This window comes from Coregonus lavaretus (assembly GCF_964263955.1).
Source record: "Coregonus lavaretus genome assembly, chromosome: 11".
NCBI lineage: Eukaryota > Metazoa > Chordata > Actinopteri > Salmoniformes > Salmonidae > Coregonus > Coregonus lavaretus.
The window spans coordinates 37,222,911-37,247,272 of NC_139998.1; the positions used below are offsets into that span (position 1 = coordinate 37,222,911).

The 24,362-nt window shown below is 42.6% G+C and overlaps 1 protein-coding gene across 1 annotated transcript in view; it reads left to right on the top strand.

Moving 5' to 3' along the window:
- Positions 1-19,362, top strand: part of LOC311137157 (solute carrier family 66 member 2-like) — a gene marked incomplete at its 5' end in the record, with an annotated part of 78,888 nt that extends 59,526 nt beyond the window's left edge. The window contains one exon of the mRNA XM_084171509.1: positions 17,823-19,362. Within this exon, the coding sequence (XP_084027635.1) occupies positions 17,823-17,997 (175 nt within the window). The 3' untranslated portion in view covers positions 17,998-19,362. The remainder of the gene's footprint in view (positions 1-17,822) is intronic.
- Positions 19,363-24,362: the final 5,000 nt, after the last annotated feature.

Below are 24,362 nucleotides of genomic sequence, written 5' to 3' on the forward strand. Positions count from 1 at the left end.
TGTCAGACACTTTTGCTTGGTAATAATCCTAAAAGCTGTATGATACATGGAATAAAGTGCCTTCAGGGTAGTTCTTGAGGTCTGCATATAAATGACAACACAGTAGTCCAAGACAGAAAGGAATGAACACCGTACCAGCTCTTTTCTGGCCTCCAAAGAAAAACAAGCCTTATGCCGGTAATAAAAACCACAGCTCTATGGCACACCTGAGTGCAGCTCTATGATGTCAGACTTACAACCATCTGCCTTAACACACTGGGTTCTATTTGACAGGTAGTTAACAAACCACTCTAGAGCATGACCAGTAATCCCAATACAATTCAGTATCTGCACCAATACAGTATGGTCCACAGTGTCAAATGCCTTTGACAAATCTATGAACAGAGATACAGTACACAATGCAACTTCTTATCCAGAGCACAGTGAATATCATCCAAAACCTTCAATGTTGCTGTAACAGTGCTGTGGCTAGACCTGAAACCTGATTGCATACCACTCAAAATATTGTTTACCTGGAGGTAGGCCTTAAGCTGCTTATTGACTAGGGACTCCAATACTTTTGACAATTTTCACCGATAGTTATTCAGTAGAGTGGGCTCACCTCCTTTCAAAAGAGGTATTGACAAATGCTGATTTCCACAACTTGGGGATTTCATTACATTTTAGGGTGTTAAAAATGCAATGTCTGCAGCTAATTTTAATAGGCGGGGTCTAGACCATCAGTGCCAGGGGATTTTTTTTAAATAAATTGCTTTCAGGGCTCTACACACCTCTGAGACAGAGAAGGGTGAGAAGGAGAACCTGGAGAAGGAGTGGACAGGGGTATCAGGTAACACTCACTGGACTCTCGCCACACACTCACACATGCTACACTGATACTCCAACATGCACACACATGCACACACACACACACGGACACACACACACACATGCATATTGACGTCAAACACTCACACATACATACATTCACATTCCTTCACAGTCTTCACATATGCTGCTGCTACTCTCTGTTTATTATCTATACATAGTCACTTTACCCCTACCTACATGTACATAATACCTCCATTACCTCGACTAACCTGTACCCCTGCACATTGACTCGGTACTGGTACTCCTTGTATATAGCCTTGTTATTCTTATTTTATTGTGTTACTATTTTTCCTTTAGTTTATTTAGCACATTTTTCTTACTTACTTTTTAAAAACTCTGCATTGTTGGTTAAGGGCTCATAAGTAAGCATTTCACAGTAAGGTCTACACCTGTGACAAATAACATTTGATAATATTTCACATGGGGCTCATTTTGAACTTTAACCCTATCAATAGTTCAGAGTAGAGATTTCTCGGTTGCCACCTGTGAGTCTACCAGCAATTGTTTAGGAAACTGTGCATCTTTTTTGCATTCTAAACCTTTCACTACTTGCCAAAATTTTGAAGGATTATTCAGATTATCAGCAGTATATTTGAGGTAGTGGTCTGCTTTCGGGTCATAGCCACACCCTGATTCCGAAGGCGTTTAAAAGCCATCCTATTATCAGCCGAATCAGACCTTCTTGCTTTAGCCCACACAGCATTCCATTTTTCTTATGATTCCAGCTAGTTCATCTGAGAACCAAGGGTTGTCTCTGCCCTTAATTCTGTATTGTTTGAAAGGGACTGCTTGCTGCATACATCCTGGAATACTTTGTGGAAGTAAGAAAAGGCTAATTCAACATCAGGAATGAATTCAAATCTATTCCAGGCAATGTTAAAAACATAATGTAAAAAACCCTGAATCTTTTCATGGTGATATGTGGAGGTAATTTAGGAAATGTACGATCCCTTACACAGGCAACTGCACAGTGATCACTTATATCATTTGCAAAAACACCAGAAGCATTAGAACAATGAGGAGTGTTGGTTAAATGAAGATCAATCAAAGAGGATTTGAGGACACTTTGCATTCAACCTTGTTACAATGTTGACAATCTGAGTAAGATTATAGGTGTTACATAGATTATTGAGTAGATCAGAGTTGGATGTTAACCAGTCTAGGTTCAAGTCACCCATAAGCACGAATTCAGATTTGACATTGGATTGTATTTTTGAATTATTATCACAGAGTGCCAGCAATAGCAGATGGGGGTCTTTAACAATAGGAGACAACCAGATTCAAGGATGCAGAGAGATTTATATTCAAAGCCAGATATTCAAATTGGGCTTGGTAACAGAAGTCAGAATGGTCACCGAGAACTTGTCTTTTATGTATATAGCAACACCACCACCCTTAGATTTGCGATCTATCCGAAAAACGTTGTAACCATCAATGCTAATGACTTTGTCAGTGATAGATTTTTTTGCCAGGTTTCAGAAAGCATAAATACATCTGGGTGTGCGGTTTTTATCCAAATATTCTCAAAATCAAGATTCAGAAGAAGACTTCTTACATTTATGTGCAGAAACGTCAGACCATTTTGACTTTTCAATTCAGATGGTGTAGAAATGTCAGGATCTGGGTTAGATTGCACATTTCCTGACAGTAAAAGCAGCAAAATAATGGCAAGTCTAGATGGGATTTTACAGCATTTGGATTCACAAACAGTACTAGAACCATAGTCCAGAGGAACCAGAGTCTTTAACACAATGTATTTCAAAAAGGTGCGTACAGTCCAGAGACATGGTTAAGTACCGAAAGAACAATCCAGACATGTAAACGCAAGCGTGCGGTTTCTCCCATGTCGAATGGGGAAAACATGTAGAGTTCTCCAGTGCAATAGCGGGGCAAGGGTATGTTTCCTCCCTGGACGCAACATGGGAAAAACACTCAAAGTTCTCCGCATTTAAGAGGTATCGGGCCCTAAATGCATTATCCTCAGTGTAAGATTCAAGGGTAGAAAATAGCAACAGGAATATGTTTGTTTATAACAGGCCTATGAGGTTGCACACTAATCACAAATAGGCCTAAGCTACATTACATAAACTACAATAAAATAACAATAAAGTCCAAGTATTAAAAATCAGTTCCAGAGTAAAGGTCCACACGATCAATAATGACAAACCAATAATGACAAACCTCCTGGCATTGACAACTTAGATGGAAAGCTACTGAAGAATGTAGCTGACTCTATATCCACTCCTATCTGTCATATCTTTAATCTGAGCCTAGAGGAAAGTCTTCGTCCTCAGGCCTGGAGGGAAGCCAAAGTCATTCCGCTACCCAAGAGTGGTAAAGCGGCCTTTACTGGTTCGAACAGCAGACCTATCAGCTTGCTGCCAGCTCTTAGCAAACTGTTGGAAAAAATTATGTTTGTATACAATGCTATTTCTCTGTAAACAAATTAACAACAGACTTTCAGCATGCTTATAGAGAAGGGCACTCAACATGTACTGCACTGACACAAATGACTGATGATTGGTTGAAATAAATTGACAATAAGAAGATTATGGGAGCTGTACTGTTAGATCTCAGTGCAGCCTTTGATATTATTGACCATAACCTGTTGTTGAGAAAACGTATGTGTTATTACTTTTTAACCTCTGCCATATCGTGGATTCAGAGCTATCTATCTAATAAAATTCTGAGGGTTTTCTTTCATGGAAGCTTCTCTAATGTCAAACATGTAAAGTGTGGTGTACTGCAGGGCAGCTCTCGACTCTATTCTTTACCAATGACCTGCCACTGGCATTTTAAAAAGCCTGTGTGTCCATGTATGCTGATGATTCAACCATATATGCATCAGCAACCACAGTTAATGAAGTCACTGAAACCCTTAACAAAGAGTCTGTTTTGGAATGGGTGACCAGTAATAAACTGGTCCTGAACATCTCTAAAACTAAGAGCATTGTATTTGGTACAAATCATTCCCTTAGTTCTAGACCTCAGCTGAATCTGGTAATGAATGGTGTGGCTGTTGAACAAGTTGAGGAGACTAAATTACTTGGTGTTACCTTAGATTGTAAACTGTGTTGGTCAAAACATATAGATTAAATGGTTGTAAAGATGGGGAGAGGTCTGTCCGTAATAAAGAGATGCTCAGCTTTTTTGACACCACACTCCACAAAGCAAGTCCAGCAGGCTCTAGTTTGATCTTATTTTGATTATTGTCCAGTTATATGGCCCAGTGCTGCAAGGAAAGACCTAGTTAAGCTGCAGCTGGCCCAGAACAGAGTGGCACGTCTTGCTCTTCATTGGAATCAGAGGGCAAATATTAATACTATGCATGTCAGTCTCTCTTGGCTGAGAGTTGAGGAAAGACTGACTGCGTCACTTCTTGTTTTTATAAGAAACATGAATGTGTTAGAAATTCCAGATTGTTTGCATAGTCAACTTCCACACAGCACTGACACACACACACCCCACCAGACATGCACCAGGGGTCTTTTCACAGTCCCCAGGCCCAGAATAAATTCAAGGAAACGTACAGTATTATACAGAGCCATGAGTGCATGGAACTCCCTTCCATCTTATGTAGCACAAGTGAACAGCAAACCTGGTTTCAAATAACAAATAAAGCAACACCTCACTGCACATCGCCTCTCCTCCATGTGACCTACTTGTTGTGTGTATGTACTGACATATATGTGTAACTGATAGATTTTAAATGTATATCAATTGTAAAGTATTTTGTCTTTTTCGTTATGTGTCGGACCCCAGTAAGATTATCTGTTGCCATTGGCGTCGGCTAATGGGGATCCTAATAACTAAACAAATTTAACAATCCACAGGCTAAAGATAAAATTTGGATCAGAGACTGCGGTGTATGCGTGTAAATGTGTGCTGAAGGTGAGCGAAGCTCAGGGAAGAAGGGGGCAATTGGCAGCGGTACCTTACCAGACGGGGGGAGCAGGCCTGGGTAGTCGGTATCAAAGTCAGCAGGCTGAAAGGTGAGGGCCAAGCAGTGCAGCATGCCACGGGAGTAACCTAGGTATCACACCCGCTTGGGAGATGCTTGTGTGGGAGGCTGGGTATGAGAGGAGGCTTTCAACCAGATGGACAATATTTTATATAGCCAAGTAACTTGTTGACTATATTTTTAAAAATACTGTTGTATTTGGAATGATTATAACAAAAAAACACTTGCAAACAAACAAACAGAAGTGCATGAGACACACGGGTTCAGCTGCCGTCTTGGTAGGAATGTTTGGATACCGGCACGATTGTAAGTAACTCTAAAATGCACTAGACTGTTTAAGACAAAATCCACAAAGAAAAGACAACAGGCAAATGCATATGTGTTCCCAATGTCTAAATCGTGACGGCAGGGCTAGTTCAAAGTGCAGTAGGATGGTTCTCCTCTCAGGTGAGTAAATCAGCCCATACTTGGTGAATAGCACTAGGCTGATCTCTGCGAGCAGGACACAGGAGAGCTGAATAGATCATGTGAGACAAAACTGATAGACAAGAATGAATGAAAGAAATCATCACAGCAAAGGAATGTCGTTTGTGAGCTGGAAAATTAACATCCTGACAGTCTGAGGCAGGGTGCTCTGCAATCATCCTACTCCAACTATTGACAGGGATAATGTGGCATTTCTTATTTGTCAGTATGAATTAAATTAGTGGGTCCTGCCTTGATGACTGTATTAGATTTACACTACTTGTCCTATAGAGTTTTGTAGTCTTAAATTTTTACTTGGAATAAATTGATAGCTAAAATGCTTTTTGTCCCGGAATGGCATGCTAGCTAGTGATAAAGCTATCTGCTACTGCTAGCTAGCAACATACCTACTTATTGTAACTAGATAGCTACAGTGGGGAAAAAAGGTATTTAGTCTGCCACCAATTGTGCAAATTCTCCCACTTAAAAAGATGAGAGAGGCCTGTAATTTTCATCATAGGTACACGTCAACTATGACAGACAAATTGAGGAAAAAAAATCCAGAAAATCACATTGTAGGATTTTTTATGAATTTATTTGCAAATTATGGTGGAAAATAAGTATTTGGTCACCTACAAACAAGCAAGATTTCTGGCTCTCACAGACCTGTAACTTCTTCTTTAAGAGGCTCCTCTGTCCTCCACTCGTTACCTGTATTAATGGCACCTGTTTGAACTTGTTATCAGTATAAAACACACCTGTCCACAACCTCAAACAGTCACACTCCAAACTCCACTATGGCCAAGACCAAAGAGCTGTCAAAGGACACCAGAAACAAAATTGTAGACCTGCACTAGGCTGGGAAGACTGAATCTGCAATAGGTAAGCAGCTTGGTTTGAAGAAATCAACTGTGGGAGCAATTATTAGGAAATGGAAGACATACAAGACCACTGATAATCTCCCTCGATCTGGGGCTCTACGCAAGATCTCACCCCGTGGGGTCAAAATGATCACAAGAACGGTGAGCAAAAATCCCAGAACCACACGGGGGGACCTAGTGAATGACCTGCAGAGTGCTGGGACCAAAGTAACAAAGCCTACCATCAGTAACACACTACGCCGCCAGGGACTCAAATCCTGCAGTGCCAGACGTGTCCCACTGCTTAAGCCAGTACATGTCCAGGCCCGTCTGAAGTTTGCTAGAGTGCATTTGGATGATCCAGAAGAGGATTGGGAGAATGTCATATGGTCAGATGAAACCAAAATAGAACTTTTTGGTAAAAACTCAACTCGTCGTGTTTGGAGGACAAAGAATGCTGAGTTGCATCCAAAGAACACCATACCTACTGTGAAGCATGGGGGTGGAAACATCATGCTTTGGGGCTGTTTTTCTGCAAAGGGACCAGGACGACTGATCCGTGTAAAGGAAAGAATGAATGGGGCCATGTATCATGAGATTTTGAGTGAAAACCTCCTTCCATCAGCAAGGGCATTGAAGATGAAACGTGGCTGGGTCTTTCAGCATGACAATGATCCCAAACACACCGCCCGGGCAACGAAGGAATGGCTTCGTAAGAAGCATTTCAAGGTCCTGGAGTGGCCTAGCCAGTCTCCAGATCTCAACCCCATAGAAAATCTTTGGAGGGAGTTGAAAGTCTGTGTTGCCCAGCGACAGCCCCAAAACATCACTGCTCTAGAGGAGATCTGCATGGAGGAATGGGCCAAAATACCAGCAACAGTGTGTGAAAACCTTGTGAAGACTTACAGAAAACGTTTGACCTGTGTCATTGCCAACAAAGGGTATATAACAAAGTATTGAGAAACTTTTGTTATTGACCAAATACTTATTTTCCACCATAATCTACAAATAAATTCATTAAAAATCCTACAATGTGATTTTCTGGAATTGCTTTTCTCATTTTGTCTGTCATAGTTGACGTGTACCTATGATGAAAATTACAGGCCTCTCTCATCTTTTTAAGTGGGAGAACTTGCACAATTGGTGGCTGACTAAATACTTTTTTCCCCCACTGTAACTAGCAAGCTAGCTACATTACTAAGGTTGCTCCGTTCTAAGTTGGGAGTCATTTTATAGCTTTCATTGATGGTATCAGATTTCTATTATTAAATAAAAAATACTTTACCTGATAGCAGTTTGTCGGACGGAGATCTCTCTCTATAACTGTCATCAGCTATCTACTACCTTAGGTATGGATAACGTGACGTGATCAACAGAAATAGTACCATGGATTGAACATGAGTTTTGATTGGTTTACAGTTTAGTACTAGGCGGTGTTTGCCTGTCCAGCTAGGGAACATAACAGTAAGTATTTCAAAACAAAATAGCAAGAATTGACATTGCCAACAAACGGAAATGTGTTCAGAATAAATAAATATACACAATATGTTAAACCAACTCCTCCCTCAACAGAGATCGATCATCTTTAAAACTAAAGCAGATAGCTTGCTACGGCCCACTGCCTAAAGTTCGGTAGCCAAAGTCTACGCCCCTTCGTCGGTGATTGGTCAACAGTACGGATTCTTCAATTAAGTGTTTGTCGTCATTCAACGACAGACGACTTGTTTTCATGCACTTTTTTCACTTGAGAAATACTGTACCAAACATCTTAGATGTAAAATTGTGTGACTAAGACATCAACATTAATGACAGATTTCTTGATTTATCCGCAGATTGATTTTGACTATTTTGAGGAAGTGTTACTTTATGTTGTTGCTACGGAGTCTCAAGAGGGACAAACAGTAATATTGTAGCTTTTTTCTCATTTTTCAAGCGAATGTCTTTTTAAGGGAGTATGTGAGGCACAGATGTTCGCTTCGCCTAGCCGAGATCTGCTAGGAGCAAACCGAACCTAGTATGCGGATGCATTAATAGTATCCCACCCAGAATCCTCCACATGAGGTGAAGAGTGTTAATGTCTCCTCCTCTCCCTTTCCCTCTCCCCTCCTCTCTTTTCTCTCCTCTCCTCCCTCTCTTCTCTCCTCTCCTACTCTCCTCTCCTCTTCTTCCCTTTCCCTCCTGTCCTTCCTTTCCTTTCTTCCACTCTCCTCCTCCACCTCTCATCCTCTCTCATCTGCTTTCCTCTCCTCTTCCCCTGTCAGTACAGTAAGTAGCTCAGAGGAGCCCTGATGCAGGGAGGAAGAGAAGAAGAGAAGAAGGGAGGAGAGTAGTGATGGGGGGGGGGGGGGGGGCTGAGGGGATTGCTGGTCAGGTGGTCTAACTCCTCTGATGGTTCTGAGGAAGTTCAGGAGGAGTTCACTGTAAATGTCACTTTCTGCACTCTTAGTGTCATGAGAGAGTTGAGATGGATAGCAGAGGTGCTCTCTTTTTTCAATGTAAAAATGGAATGTAAAAATGTACTGAACGCAGCCCAGAAGTTAAATGGTGTGCTAGTGTGTGACAGCATGAGTTTAAGTGGAAGTGTGTTTTGTGCAGGAGATTGACGACCTTTAAAGTGGCATTTTGTCTCCATTCTGATGCGCTGCTGTTGGGGCTGCTCTTGTACAGATGTACAGATGACCTGCCCCTGTTAATTACCACGTTAATGATGCATCCTCATTAATGATGTTTGCAGTCTATTGAGCAAAGAAATTAGCAGAGGACTTGGGGCAGGCAGGAGAAAAAAAAGAGGGGGAAATGGTCAAAAGCAAACATTAAAGTGCTTGGGATTAGTGGGAGGGGTTCTGCTGGAGAGCTCTCTCTTGTGCAGTAGAGGACACATTCTGAAAAGTGCTTCAAACAGGAGTGTTTTAGTCAATCAAAAATACTGGACTTCCGTGTGGAATAGCAGCTCAGAGAGAGAGAACATCATGTCCATCTGTGAGCATAGCTCCCATTCCTTCTTTGTTCAAAAGTACATGTACATTCTTAGAAAAAAAGGTTATATCTGGAACCTAAAAGGGTTTTTCGGCTGTCCCCATAGGAGAACCTTTTAAAGAACCCTTGTTGGTTCCAGGTAGAACCCTTTTGGTTCCAAGTAGAATGCTTTTGGGTTCCATGTAGAACCCTTTCCACAGAGGGTTCTACATGGAACGCAAAATGGTTCTAACTGGAACCAAAAGGGGTTTTACCTGGAACCAAAATGGGGACAGCCGCAGAAACCTTTTGGAACCCTTTTTTCTGAGAGTGTACTGTAGCCTATTCACATATACAGTATGTCCGTAAAATGTGACTTGAATTGGTTATGGAGGACATTTGAGTCATCCTTTGTCCATTAATGCAGCAAGATATGAGTTTCTCCTCACATTCATACAACTAACTCTACAGTGCAGACTGACCTATGCTGACCTACTGAACACCTTATTATACAGTGAAAGTTTTCTTCCTGGTCTGTATACAAACTCACATCATATGCGTATGCTATAGATGTGTACACATACACATGCACTCATCCTTATTTCACCCCATACACACCTCATGTGAACATACACATGTACTCACCCTATACAGCTCTATAACAACCCCAGTGAGTGGCCAGTAGAAGCTGCAGCCTCACATTGTCCTCACTGTACCCCAGTCATAATAATGTGTTCGTAGCATGTCACCGGGCTGTACCAATCGCCAAGGTTGTATTGTTCAGGGATAATAATGGATCATTCGTTACACTGGGATTCATGGGAAGACAGATGAGTTGACGTGGGCAAGGAGAGCTCAATGATTGCTGAATGATAGCTCAAGGATAGCTCAAGGATAGCTCAAGGAATGCTAAAGGAGGCTTCAAGGAGAGCTCAAGGATAGCTAGAGTTTTTCTGTGCTGTGATAGGCCACTCTGACCTTAATGACGTGCTGGAGTTGTTCTCTGTGTTATCCTCAGAACGGACAGCTGACTGATAGTCCCACACCTATCCCCAGGCCTCTCCTGCTCTGCTCTCCTCTGCTCTGCCTGGCTCAAATGAAATGAATAAACTCATTTTTGCATAAATACGGGTGGGAGGAAAATGGCCTGAGGAAAGGGAGAGCGAGAGAGAGAGAGACAGCTCAAAGTCGTTGCTCCTGCATTTTCCAGCGTGTTTTTACAAAAAAAAGATAGATTTAGAGTTAGATAAACTTAGATTGTTTGGCAGGGACATATACAGGATGCTACCCTCCACAACATAACCTTCACTCCAAATCAAAACTCCAAACCTACAACCTGATTTTGGACGGAATTACCTGGAATTACCTGGAAGGCTTTCTACTACCAAGGATTACTATTCCCAAGCTACAGTATACAACATATGCTCTGGCAAACAAACAGAAACCTGAAAACACCATCCAACCTGGAACTGAGTGAGTAATGTTTAGTCAGAAGCTATTTTTTACTTTCAAAAGCCAAGAAGAAAAATAAATTACAATGATATATTTTACTTTATAAGGACTGAATGCTAAGGCTACCAAGCTTGCTAGGACAAAGAGATACAACTTCAATTAGCACTGACGTGTGAAGTGAGGGGTGTCAAAGCCCTTGAGCCCAACAATGGCAGGAGAGTCGCACAGTCTACCCCAAACGAATGGAGAGGCCTTAGAAGCACCCTCCCGCTGTTCAGAGGTAATTCAAATACAGTTCCCTCTGTATGTAAAGAATGATAAAACACAAAAAGAGTACAAAATGAAGCTCCTTATGGAAAATCAAGAGACACTTTTTGCTGACTTTTATAAAAATGGGAACATAAGCAACCTTATCTTCCACACAGACCCTCCCCTGGCATGGCACAGTGCTATATTAGCACACTACCCCTCTGTTAAGAGGGGGGGTGTTAGCGATGGGTGGAAACTCAGGATACTAGACAACGAGGACTCTGGAACAGTATTGGTACAGGGCAACCCCAAACGGATAAATTCACCCAGCTGGAGGTAAGGCAGGTGGAGCTGGAACAGCAGGTGATTACACTCCAGTCAGCACAGACCCAGACAACAGTCCAGCACAACAACACCACCTTAACTAGATCTGGAGAGCTGGAGGTGGAGAGAGACATATCTGCACTCTGGACTGTAGTGAGACAACATCAACAGGAGAAAGAGCAGGAGCAGGAGAAGAACAGAGCACTAGAGGAGAGGATCGTAGTGCTGGAGGTGAAGGTGAAAACGATGACGGGTGACAGAGAACAACCCGTTAGAGAGCTGGCCACACCCGCAGAGAAGCCAGCAGAACAGCCCACCTCAGATCCTGACCAAAGTCTCGACACCGCAGCAGAACAGTACACCCTAGACCCTGACCATAGCCTCGACATCACAGCCGAACAAACAAATGAAGAACCCCAAGCCCAGGGGATCCCAACCCCTTTAAGCCCCCCCCCCCACCCCCCCCGTCCCCCGTCAGCCACCCTGATAGCCCTCCTGACGACCCCCCCACACCCACTGAGGACATACACAAGCCACATATTGTACTCCTTATGGACTCAAACGGGAAATACATACAAGAAAATAAACTTTTTCCCAAACACACAGTGTCTAAACTCTGGTGTCCAAACACCCAGTGCGCCCTAGACCTTCTGTCTGAGGACCAACTAGGATCACCCAGCCACATAATAATACACACAGGCACAAACGACCTGAGAACAAAGCAAAGCAGGAAAGGGTGGCCACAGCACTCAAGGGAGTGAAAGAAGCGTATTCTACTTTCCCCAATGCACAACTGGTTACCTCAACCCTGCTACCACGAAAAGACTTCCACCCTGCTACCATACAGCAGGTAAACGCAAGTATTTCCTGTGACTGTGCCTCAAAACCAAATGTCTACCTGGCCCACCACTCCACGCTGGACTTGAACAGCCTTTACGACCAGGTCCACCTATAGAAGGATATCGCCCTCAACCGCAGACCCAACACCTCACACAGGAGCAACAGATCAACAGACACCCCGCCCAGACCAGCGAGACACTCTACCAGACTTGCGGGATCCCCCCCAGACCTACACATAGAGGACCCCCGCCGAGAGGACCTACATCCAGACCACAGCACCACCAGCCACATCCACAGCACCACCCCCACCCCCACCCCAACCAATTAACACCCCCCCAAGTCAACCATGCCCACACCCCATTTAGGCCCCCTCAGATCAGACCTATGCCCCTCCTACCCACCCCATGCCCCCCATTCCCGCAAAGAGGGCCTCAACATGAAAGTCACACATACGCCAAGGCCTTGAGCAGGCAAACAGGCCCAACCCCCACTCTTACACTAGCACAGGCCAATGGCATGTACCAGATGCTCAGCAGGCTCTGCTCACACTTACTGGCCTGAGGCCAAACCATACGACCAACAACATTAGACACTTTATGGAACACAAAGCCTTCACTATCTCATCCTGGAATATCCAAGGCCCCATCTGCCTTTGGCCTAAAGAGCAAGAACCTGGACTTCACCAAAGAAATCGGAAATACAGACATTGTCATCCTACAAGAAACATGGTATAGAGGAGATGGACCCACTGGTTGCCCTCTAGGTTACAGAGAGCTGGTAGTCCCATCCACCAAACTACCAGATGTGAAACAGGGAAGAGACTCAGGGGGTATGCTACTTTGGTATAGAGCAGACCTAACTCACTCTATTAAATTAATCAAAACAGGAACATTTTACATTTGGCTAGAAATTCAAAAGGAAATGATCTCAACAGAGAAAAATGTCCTCCTATGTGCTACCTACAGTGAGGGAAAAAGTATTTGATCCCCTGCTGATTTTGTACGTTTGCCCACTGACAAAGACATGATCAGTCTATAATTTTAATGGTATGTTTATTTGAACAGTGAGAGACAGAATACATTTTAAAAAATCCAGAAAAAATGCATGATAAAAATGTTAGAAATTGATTTGCATTTTAATGAGGGAAATAGGTATTTGACCCCTCTGCAAAACATGACTTAGTACTTGGTGGTAAAACCCTTGTTGGCAATCACAGAGGTCAGACGTTTCTTGTAGTTGGCCACCAGGTTTGCACACATCTCAGGAGGGATTTTGTTCCACTCCTCTTTGCAGATCTTCTCCAAGTCATTAAGGTTTCGAGGCTGACGTTTGGCAACTCAAACCTTCAGCTCCCTCCACAGATTTTCTATGGGATTAAGGTCTGGAGACTGGCTAGGCCACTCCAGGACCTTAATGTGCTTCTTCTTGAGCCACTCCTTTGTTGCCTTGGCCGTGTGTTTTGGGTCATTGTCATGCCGGAATATCCATCCACGACCCATTTTCAATGCCCTGGCTGAGGGAAGAAGGTTCTCACCCAAGATTTGACGGTACATGGCCCCGTCCATCGTCCCTTTGATGCGGTGAAGTTGTCCTGTCCCCTTAGCAGAAAAACGCCCCCAAAGCATAATGTTTCCACCTTCATGTTTGACGGTGGGGATGGTGTTCTTGGGGTCATAGGCAGCATTCCTCCTCCTCCAAACACGGCGAGTTGAGTTGAGCTCAATTTTGGTCTCATCTGACCACAACACTTTCACCCAGTTCTCCTCTGAAACATTCAGATGTTCATTGGCAAACTTCAGACGGCCCTGTATATGTGCTTTCTTGAGCAGGGGGACCTTGCGGGTACTGCAGGATTTCAGTCCTTCACGGCGTAGTGTGTTACCAATTGTTTTCTTGGTGACTATGGTCCCAGCTGCCTTGAGATCATTGACAAGATCCTCCCGTGTAGCTCTGGGCTGATTCCTCACCGTTCTCATGATCATTGCAACTCCACGAGGTGAGATCTTGCATGGAGCCCCAGGCCGAGGGAGATTGACAGTTATTTTGTGTTTCTTCCAGTTGCGAATAATCGCACCAACTGTTGTCACCTTCTCACCAAGCTGCTTGGCGATGGTCTTGTAGCCCATTCCAGCCTTGTGTAGGTCTACAATCTTGTCCCTGACATCCTTGGAGAGCTCTTTGGTCGTGGCCATGGTGGAGAGTTTGGAATCTGATTGATTTATTGCTTCTGTGGACAGGTGTCTTTTATACAGGTAACAAGCTGAGATTAGGAGCAATCCCTTTAAGAGTGTGCTCCTGATCTCAGCTCGTTACCTGTATAAAAGACACCTGGGAGCCAGAAATCTTTCTGATTGAGAGGGGGCCAAATACTTATTTCCCTCATTAAAATGCAAATCAATTTATAACATTTTTGACATTCGTTTTTCTCGATTTTTGTTGTTGTTATTCTGTCTCTCACTGTTCAAATAAACCTACCATTAAAATTATAGACTGATCATTTCTTTGTCAGTGGGCAAATGTACAAAATCAGCAGGGGGTCAAATATTTTTTCCCTCACTGTATATCCCCCCACTAGAATTCCCATACTGTAATGAAGACAGCTTCTCCATCCTGGAGGGGGAAATCAACCATTTCCAGATGCAGGGACATGTACTAGTCTGTGGCGACCTAAATGCCAGAACTGGACAAGAACCTGACACCCTCAGCACACAGGGGGACAAACACCTACCTGGAGGTGACAGCATTCCCTCCCCCATATGCCCCCCTAGGCACAACTATGATAACATAACCAATAAAAACGGGTCACAACTCCTGCAGCTCTGTCACACGCCGGGTATGTACATAGTCAATGGTAGGCTTCGAGGGGACTCCTATGGTAGGTACACCTATAGCTCATCTCTTGGCAGTAGTACTGTAGACTACTTTTTCACTGACCTCAACCCAGAGTCTCTCAGAGCGTTCATAGTCAGCCCACTGACACCCCTATCAGACCACAGCAAAATCACAGTCTACTTGAACAGAGAAATACTCAATCATGAGGCATCAAAGCCAAAGGAACTGAATAATATTAAGAAATGCTATAGATGGAAGGAAAGTAGTGTCGAAACCTACCAAAAAACAATTAGGCAACAACAAATTCAATCCCTTTTAGACAACTTCCTGGACAAAACGTTCCACTGTAATAGTGAAGGTGTAAACTTGGCAGTAGAAAACCTAATCAGTATATTTGACCTCTCAGCTTCCCTATCAAATCTAAAAATCTCTAACAAAAAAACGAAGAAAAGTAACAACAATGACAAAGGGTTTGATGAAGAATGCAAAAACCTAAGAAAGAAATTGAGAAACCTATCCAACCAAAAACATAGAGACCCAGAAAATCTGAGCCTACGACTTCACTATGGTGAATCACTAAAACAATACAGAAATACACTACTGAAAAAGAAGGAACAGCATGTCAGAAATCAGCTCAACGTAATAGACTCTAAACACTTCGGGGAAAATTGGAAAACACTAAACAAACAACAACACGAAGAACTATCTATCCAAAACGGAGATGTATGGGTAAACCACTTCTACAATATTTTTGGCCCTATAACAAAGAACAAACAGCAAAAAAATATACATTATCAAATGCAAATCTTAGAATCAACTATTGAAGACTACCAGAACCCACTGGATTCTCCAATTACATTGAATGAACTACAGGACAAAATACAAACCCTCCAACCCAAAAAGGCCTGTGGTGTTGATGGTATCCTCAATGAAATGATAAAATATACAGACCACAAATTCCAATTGGCTATACTTAAACTCTTTAACATCGTCCTTAGCTCTGGCATCTTCCCCAATATTTGGAACCAAGGACTGATCACTCCAATCCACAAAAGTGGAGACAAATTTGACCCCAATAACTACCCTGGGATATGCGTCAACAGCAACCTTGGGAAAATCCTCTGCATTATCATTAACAGCAGACTAGTTCATTTCCTCAGTGAAAACAATGTACTGAGCAAATGTCAAATTGGCTTTTTACCAAATTACCGTATGACAAACCACGTATTCACCCTGCACACCCTAATTGACAAACAAACAAACCAAAACAAAGGCAAAGCCTTCTCATGCTTAGTTGATTTAAAAAAAGCTTTTCACTCAATTTGGCATGAGGATCTGCTATACAAATTGATGGAAAGTGGTGTTGGGGGGAAAACATACAACATTATAAAATCCATGGACACAAACAAGAAGTGCGCGGTTAAAATTGGCAAAAAACACACACATTTCTTTCCACAGGGCCGTGGGGTGAGACAGGGATGCAGTTTAAGCCCCACCCTCTTCAACATATATATAAACGAATTGGCGAGGGCACTAGAACAGTCTGCAGCACCCGGCCTCATGATCTGGTGCTTCTGTCACCAACCAAGGAGGGCCTACAGCAGCACGTAGATCTTCTGCACAGATTCTGTCAGACCTGTGCCCTGACAGTAAATCTCAGTAAGACAAAAATAAAGATGTTCCAAAAAAGGTCCAGTTGCCAGGACCACAAATACAAATTCCGTCTAGACACTGTTGTCCTAGAGCACACAAAAAACTATACATACCTTGGCCTAAACTTCAGCGCCACAGGTAACATCCACAAAGCTGTGAACGATCTGAGAGACAAGGCAAGAAGGGCCTTCTATGCCATCAAAAAGAACATCAAATTTGACATACCAATTAGGATCTGGCTAAAAATACTTGAATCAGTTATAGAACCCATTGCCCTTTATGGTTGTGAGGTCTGGGGTCCGCTCACCAACCAAGAATTCACAAAATGGGACAAACACCAAATTGAGACTCTGCATGCAGAATTCTGCAAAAATATCCTCTGTGTACAACACAAAACACCAAATAATGCATGCAGAGCAGAATTAGGCCGATACCCCACTAATTTTCAAAATCCAGAAAAAAGCCGCAAAATTCTATAACCACTTAAAAGGAAGCGATTCCCAAACCTTCCATAACAAAGCCATCACCTACAGAGAGATTAACTTGTAGAACAGTCCCCTAAGCAAGCTGGTCCTGGGGCTCTGTTCACAAACACAAACAGACCCCACAGAGCCCCAGGACAACAACACAGTTAGACCCAACCAAATCATGAGAAAACAAAAAGAGAATGACTTGACACATTGGAAAGAATTAACAAAAAAACAGAGCAAACTAGAATGCTATTTGGCCCTAAACAGAGAGTACACAGTGGCAGAATACCTGACCACTGTGACTGACCCAAACTTAAGGAAAGCTTTGACTATGTACAGACTCAGTGAGCATAGCCTTGCTATTGAGAAAGGCTGCCGTAGGCAGCCATGGCTCTCAAGAGAAGACAGGCTATGTGCCCACTGCCCACAAAATGAGGTGGAAACTGAGCTGCACTTCCTAACCTCCTGCCAAATGACTGACCATATTAGAGACACATATTTCCCTCAGATTACACAGATCCACAAAGAACTCGAAAACAAACCCAATTTTGATAAACTCCCATATCTACTGGGTGAAATACAACAGTGTGCCATCACAGCAGCAAGATGTGTGACCTGTTGCCACAAGAAAAGGGCAAGCAGTGAAGAACAAACACCATTGTAAATACAACCCATATTTATATTTATTTATTTTCGCATTTGTACTTTAACTATTTACACATTGTTTCCGCACTGTATATATACATAATATGACATTTGAAAGGTCTTTATTCTTTTGGAACTTCTGAGTGTAATGTTTACTGTTCATTTTTATTGTTTATTTCACTGTCAAAAAGTGATTGAATTCATATGGATTTACCTCTTTCTCATTCCTTATCTCTCTTGTGTTAGTGTGAAGATGGTGCTGCTGTGGACTGCTGGAGACATCTTCAAGACGGCATTCTTTGTGATGAACGACAGCCCGTCCCAGTTCTGGGTGTGTGGGGCAGTCCAGATCCTTATCGACATAGCCATCCTGTTGCAGGTGCTTTACTACGGACAGGACATCGGAGTCAAACTGGGCTGAACCCTCATAACCTTCTCATACACCCATGCTCTTAATCAAAGACTCTTATACCTAAACTTGTGCCTTACCATGTTTTTTTAAATTGTTATATTAGATAGAGAATACCAGCAAGGTATATGTGTAAGTTTTACTCTTTGATGCTACTATATTTATTTGGCTTCATGGGTCATTTGTTGTGGTAGTTACTGAATGGTAGCAGAGCAGCCAGGCACTGTGTGTTTGTGTGCGTGTGTGTGTGTTTTTGCTTTTACTATCCTTGTGGGGTCCAGAAGTCCTAACAAGGATAGTAAAACAAAGACAATTCGGACAAGTGGGGACATTTTGTGTGTGTGGGTGACTCCTTCACTGTGTACCTCAGTGTGTTTCTAAGATGAAATATAGATATATGTATATGTTTGTCAATGTGTGTTGCCATGGGCATTTGTGACACTTAGGAGCAGGGCAAGGCCACACAATGTACACATTTCAGTATATCTACAGGAAGCATGGGCCACATTAATCTCTCTGAAACAGCATTTCTGGACAGTTGATATATGCTTTGTCTCACCATTACAGAGGGGTGGTTTCTACTCACCAGGAAGAACTGCCTATGACTCAGAGGGAAAGGATAAGGAACTGTATTGCAAAAACGTATACTTGGTATCACAGCTATCTAAATCAACAATTCTCCATTCCGTCTTATCACCCACATACAGTACAATTATATAAAAAGGATCCATTAAAACGTACTGTTAGTCTTGGATTTTTCCTTTAAGCTTTGCTAATGAGTACTCCAGCCGTACTGAAGACGTTTCAATGGTCAGTTGTGATGGAACATTGTAGAATAAATCGTTATGGTGTTCTGAGTCTGGTCATTTAGAGGGAATATAATGGAGACTTCCCGGCTCATTTAGTCTGTGCTCACACCAGTCGTCGGTCGTTAATTTCATGCTGTTTAGTTTTACTGAGAGCCATCTGAGATGACTGAGCTGTGTCTCTCTGGTTGGGAACAGCTTTATGGTCATCATAGGGACATTTGGTTTTCTCTCATTTGACGCCAGTCACGACCATCAAGGTCCTCCTTAGCAGTTTAACACTATAGAGACCCTGCTGGAATGAAGAAAGAGAGAGATGGATGATCAGCTGAATAAACGTCTGTGCCTGCCTGCCTGTCTTCCTCAGATGTGTCCTTTATGCATGGCCAGGCTATATGTGGCTGAGGCCTCCCAGTGCAGAGACTGTAACAATAATTTGCGTGGCTAATGTTTGCACAGCATGCAGAAAGACCCCTGCCCGGGTAGGTTTCCCATCAGTAGCTGACAGCCCTTCCTGCCTCTGCCTGGCAGTGTGAAGCTGAAAACCAGGGCAGATACAGGTAACTGCCAAAATAAAGGAAACACCAACATAAAGTGTCTTAATAGGGCGTTGGGCCACCACAAGCCACAACAGCTTCAATGCGCCTTTGCATAGATTCTACAAGTGTCTGGAAGAGTTCCTATTGGAGGGATGCGACACCATTCTTCCATGAGAAATTCCATAATTTGGGGTTTTGATGGTGGTGGAAAATGCTGTCTCAGGTGCAGCTCCAGAATCTCCCATAAGTGTTAAATTGTGTTGAGATCTGGTGACTGAGAGACATCCATGGCATATGGTTTACATCGTTTTCAGGCTCATCAAACCATTCAGTGACCACTTGTGCCCTATGGATGGGGGCATTGTCATCCTCAGGGAGAATAGCCATCGTAGCCAAAATAATGGCCTGACCAGCATTTCTATACATGATCCTAAGCATGGGATGTTAAATGCTTAATGACCACACCTGTGTGGAAGCAACTGCTTTCAATATACCTTGTATCCCTCATTTACTCAAGTGTTTCCATTATTTTGGCAGTTACCTGTAGATTGCCTGTAAAAAGTGTGTAATGCCATCCTCCAAATAAAGAAAATAAATGGAGGCTTGGCTTTAATTCTATTGATGCTATTGCAAGAGGTGTTGAGATAGGTAGCTGATAGGACCATACTGAAATCTAACTAATGGGCGCGTTCCTCTGCCAAGGCGTTGCTGACGCCTGCCTGATCTTACAACGCCTGGAAAAGTATTTTACGTATCAGCATCATATGTTATAGCAATCTGTCAGTCGATGACACAGTCAATGACGTGCACGCAACCACTGGTTGATGCATGCCATGTCTAAGCAGGGGAAAGCGACCAAAACCTACACCCAATACCCAAATTATTTGATTCTGCATTTTTATGACCTTTATGTTCATATGGTCTTATTGTTTAAAAGTATACTTGGCAAAAACATTTATATTATTTATCATCATTCTTATACTGCCATATTATAGTCATTATAGCTTCTTGTGTTGTTTTCTTATTGTGTCTGTATCCTATAAGTTGTTATCTTGTGATGTTTATCAGGATGATTGTTTTTTTCCCATGAGCTCAGCATATCTGTGTGTTACTGTGTTCCTCCCCATGTTTAATATACTGGGTCTGCGTAGGCAGCCTTGTATTCCCCAGGAAATTAGGATGACCCTTCCAATGATAATCTATCAACCAGCTCGTTATACCAACTCTTTATAAAGTATATGTTTTTGCCTTCAAACCTCAAACATACTGTAAGTATATTCATTGTTTTAAGATATGTGTTTGGGATATGTCCTCATAGATAAACTATGTACTTTGTGTGAATGTCAGCTACTGTTAAAATGGTCCCAAAAAAGACAAAACTAGAGACATTTACCAAACGGTGGTGTAATTACAGTATGGTTGTAAAAGAAAACATGAGTAATCTGCAGGAATAAACACTGTTTTAAGTTTTAACATCAAAAGATGTACGGTGCATTCGGTGCAGACCCCTTGACTTTTTCCACATTTTGTTACGTTACAGCCTTATTCTAAAATGTTTTAAATAAAAAAAAATCTCATCAATCTACACACAATACCCCATAATGACAAGGCGAAAACAGGTTTGATAAATTTTAGCACATTTATAAAATAAAATAAACTGAAATACCTTATTTACATAAGTATTCAGACCCTTTGCTATGAGACTCGAAATTGAGCTTGTGTGCATCCTGTTTCCGTTGATTATCCTTGGATGTTTCTACAACTTGATTGGTGTCCAACTGTTGTAAATTCAATTGATTGGACATGATTTGGAAAGGCACACACCTGTCTATATAAGTTCCCACAGTTGACAGTGCATGTCAGAGCAAAAACCAAGCCATGAAGTTGAAAGAATTGTCCGTAGAGCTCCGAGACAGGATTGTGTCAAGGTACAGATCTGGGGAAGGGTTCCAAAAAATTTCTGCAGCATTGAAGGTCCCCAAGAACACAGTGGCCTCCATCATTCTTAAATGGAAGAATTTTGGAACCACCAAGACTGATCAATTGGGGAGAAGGGCCTTGGTCAGGTAGGTGACCAAGAACCCGATGGTCACTCTGACAGAGCTCCAGAGTTCCTCTGTGGGGATGGGAGAACCTTCCAGAAGCACAACCATCTCTGCAGCACTCCACCAATCAGGCCTTTGTGGTAGAGTGGCCAGACGGAAGCCACTCCTCAGTAAAACCCACATGACAGCCCGCTTGGAGTTTGCCAAAAGGCACCGAAATAACTCTCAGACCATGAGAAACAAGATTCTCTGGTCTAATGAACTTTGGCCTGAATGCCAAGTGTCGCGTCTGGAGGAAACCTTGCACCATCCCTACTGTGAAGCATGGTGGTGGCAACATCATGCTGTGGGGATGTTTTTCAGCGGCAGGGACTGGGAGACTTGTCAGGATCAAGGGAAAGATGAACGGAGCAAAGTACAGAGAGATCCTTGATGAAACTGCTCCAGAGCGCTCAGGACATCAGACTGGGGCGAAGGTTCACCTTCCAACAGGACAACGACCCTAAGCACACAGCCAAGACAACACAGGGGTGGCTTCGGGACAAGTCTCTGAATGTTCTTGTGTGGCCCAGCCTGAGCACAGACTTGAACCCGATCTAACATCTCTGGAGAGACCTGAAAATAGCTGTGCAGCGACGCTCCCCATCCAACCTGACAGAGCTTGAGAGGATCTGCAGAGAAGAATGGGAGAAACTCCCCAAATACAGATGTGCCAAGCTTGTAGCATCATACCCAAGAAGAAACAAGGCTGTAATCGCTGCCAAAGGTGCTTCAACAAAGTACTGAGTAAAGGGTCTGAATACTTATGTAAATGTAATATTTCAATTGTGTATTTCTAATACATTTGCACAAAAAAACTGTTTTTGTTTTGTCATTATGGGGTATTGTGTGTAGATTGATGAGGGGGAAAAAACAATTTAATACATTTCATAATAAGGCTGTAACGTAACAAAATGTGGAAAAAGTCAAGGGGTCTGAATAGTTTCCGAATGCACTGTACTTTCAAAATTGTGAGCTTTGCGAAAGCAAAAACTACATAGGAAATAATGTACAGTATACATTTGTTTTGTTATAAGATCAGTTACTGTCCAAATGGTCAAATTTACCAAAGTTTGTTGTAGTAAATAAATCAAATGTGTGTGTACAGTATCTAAGAAATGTTCATAGCAACACCTGGTCATTTGTCAGATTTCTGTAAGGTGATGTATGTACAGAGTGAGGTGATGGCCAAGTATTTCTATCGTGTCGGTTTGATGAGAGTAGGAATACCTGCCTGTGAAAAACCTATATTCCAAGCCTCATCTCCATGTCATGGTGCAGATGAACTGGGAGATGAATATTCATTAAGAAGCTTCTTCTCCACTCCTGAGTAATGTATTACCATAGCTCCCTATAGGTCTATGTAGACGGGATCCAGGGGGACGGTATGTCCAGGAGGAGATTGGTAGAACATGAAATATTAAAACCTGAGGGAGGGAGGGTCTCTAGATTATAGATGAGATGTCTCTCCTCTCTAATACTCTACATGTTCCCCACTTCTAGACAGGCCCAGCCATTAATGATGGTGTGTCACATTGTTAATGTTGGGTAATAATCCTTGACTCTGGGCCGAGGGGTGCATGGTGCAGGGTGGGATAGAGGTATTTGGTATTTTATTAGGATCCCCATTAGCTGTTGCGAAAGCAGAACATTAATAGACAAGAACATCTCAAGGACAGAACTACATCAACTTAAAAAAGGCACACGTAGCCTACATATCAATACATACACACAAACTATCTAGGTCAAATAGGGGAGAGGTGTTGTGCCGTAAGGTGTTGCTTTATCTGTTTTTTGAAACCAGGTTTGCTGTTCATTTGAGCAATATGAATTGGAACGGAGTTCCATGCAATAATGGCTCTATATAATACTGTACGCTTTCTTGAATTTGTTCTGGATTTGGGGACTGTGAAAAGACCCCTTGTGGCATGTCTGGTGGGGTAAGTGTGTGTGTCAGAGCTGTGTGTAAATTGAAAAAAGTGATGCAGTCAGTCTCTCCTCAACTCTTAGCCAAGAGAGACTGGCATGCATAGTATTTATATTAGCCCTCTGATTGCAATGAAGAGCAAGACGTGCCTCTGTTCTGGGCCAGCTGCAGCTTAACTAGGTCTTTCCTTGCAGTGCTCGATCATACGACTGGACAATAATCAAGATAAGACAAAACTAGAGCCTGCAGGACTTGCTTTGTGGAGTGTGGTGTCAAAAAAGCAGAGCATCTCTTTATTACGGACCGACCTCTCCCCATCTTTACAACCATTGAATCTACAGTGGGGAGAACAAGTATTTGATACACTGCTGATTTTGCACTTTGTCCTACTTACAAAGAATGTAGAGGTCTGTAATTGTTATCATAGGTACACTTCAACTGTGAAAGACGGAATCTAAAACAAAAATCCAGAAAATCACATTGTATGATTTTTAAGTAATTAATTTGCATTTTATTGCATGACATAAGTATTTGATACATCAGAAAAGCAGAACTTAATATTTGGTACAGAAACCTTTGTTTGCAATTACAGAGATCATACGTTTCCTGTAGGTCTTGACCAGGTTTGCACACACTGCAGCAGGGATTTTGGCCCACTCCTCCATACAGACCTTCTCCAGATCCTTCAGGTTTCGGGGCTGTCGCTGGGCAATACGGACTTTCAGCTCCCTCCAAAGATTTTCTATTGGATTCAGGTCTGGAGACTGGCTAGGCCACTCCAGAACCTTGAGATGCTTCTTACGGAGCCACTCCTTAGTTGCCCTGGCTGTGTGTTTCGGGTCGTTGTCATGCTTGAAGACCCAGCCACGACCCATCTTCAATGCTCTTACTGAGGGAAGGAGGTTGTTGGCCAAGATCTCGCAATACATGGCCCCATCCATCCTCCCCTCAATACGGTGCAGTTGTTCTGTCTCCTTTGCAGAAAAGCATCTCCAAAGAATGATGTTTCCACCTCCATGCT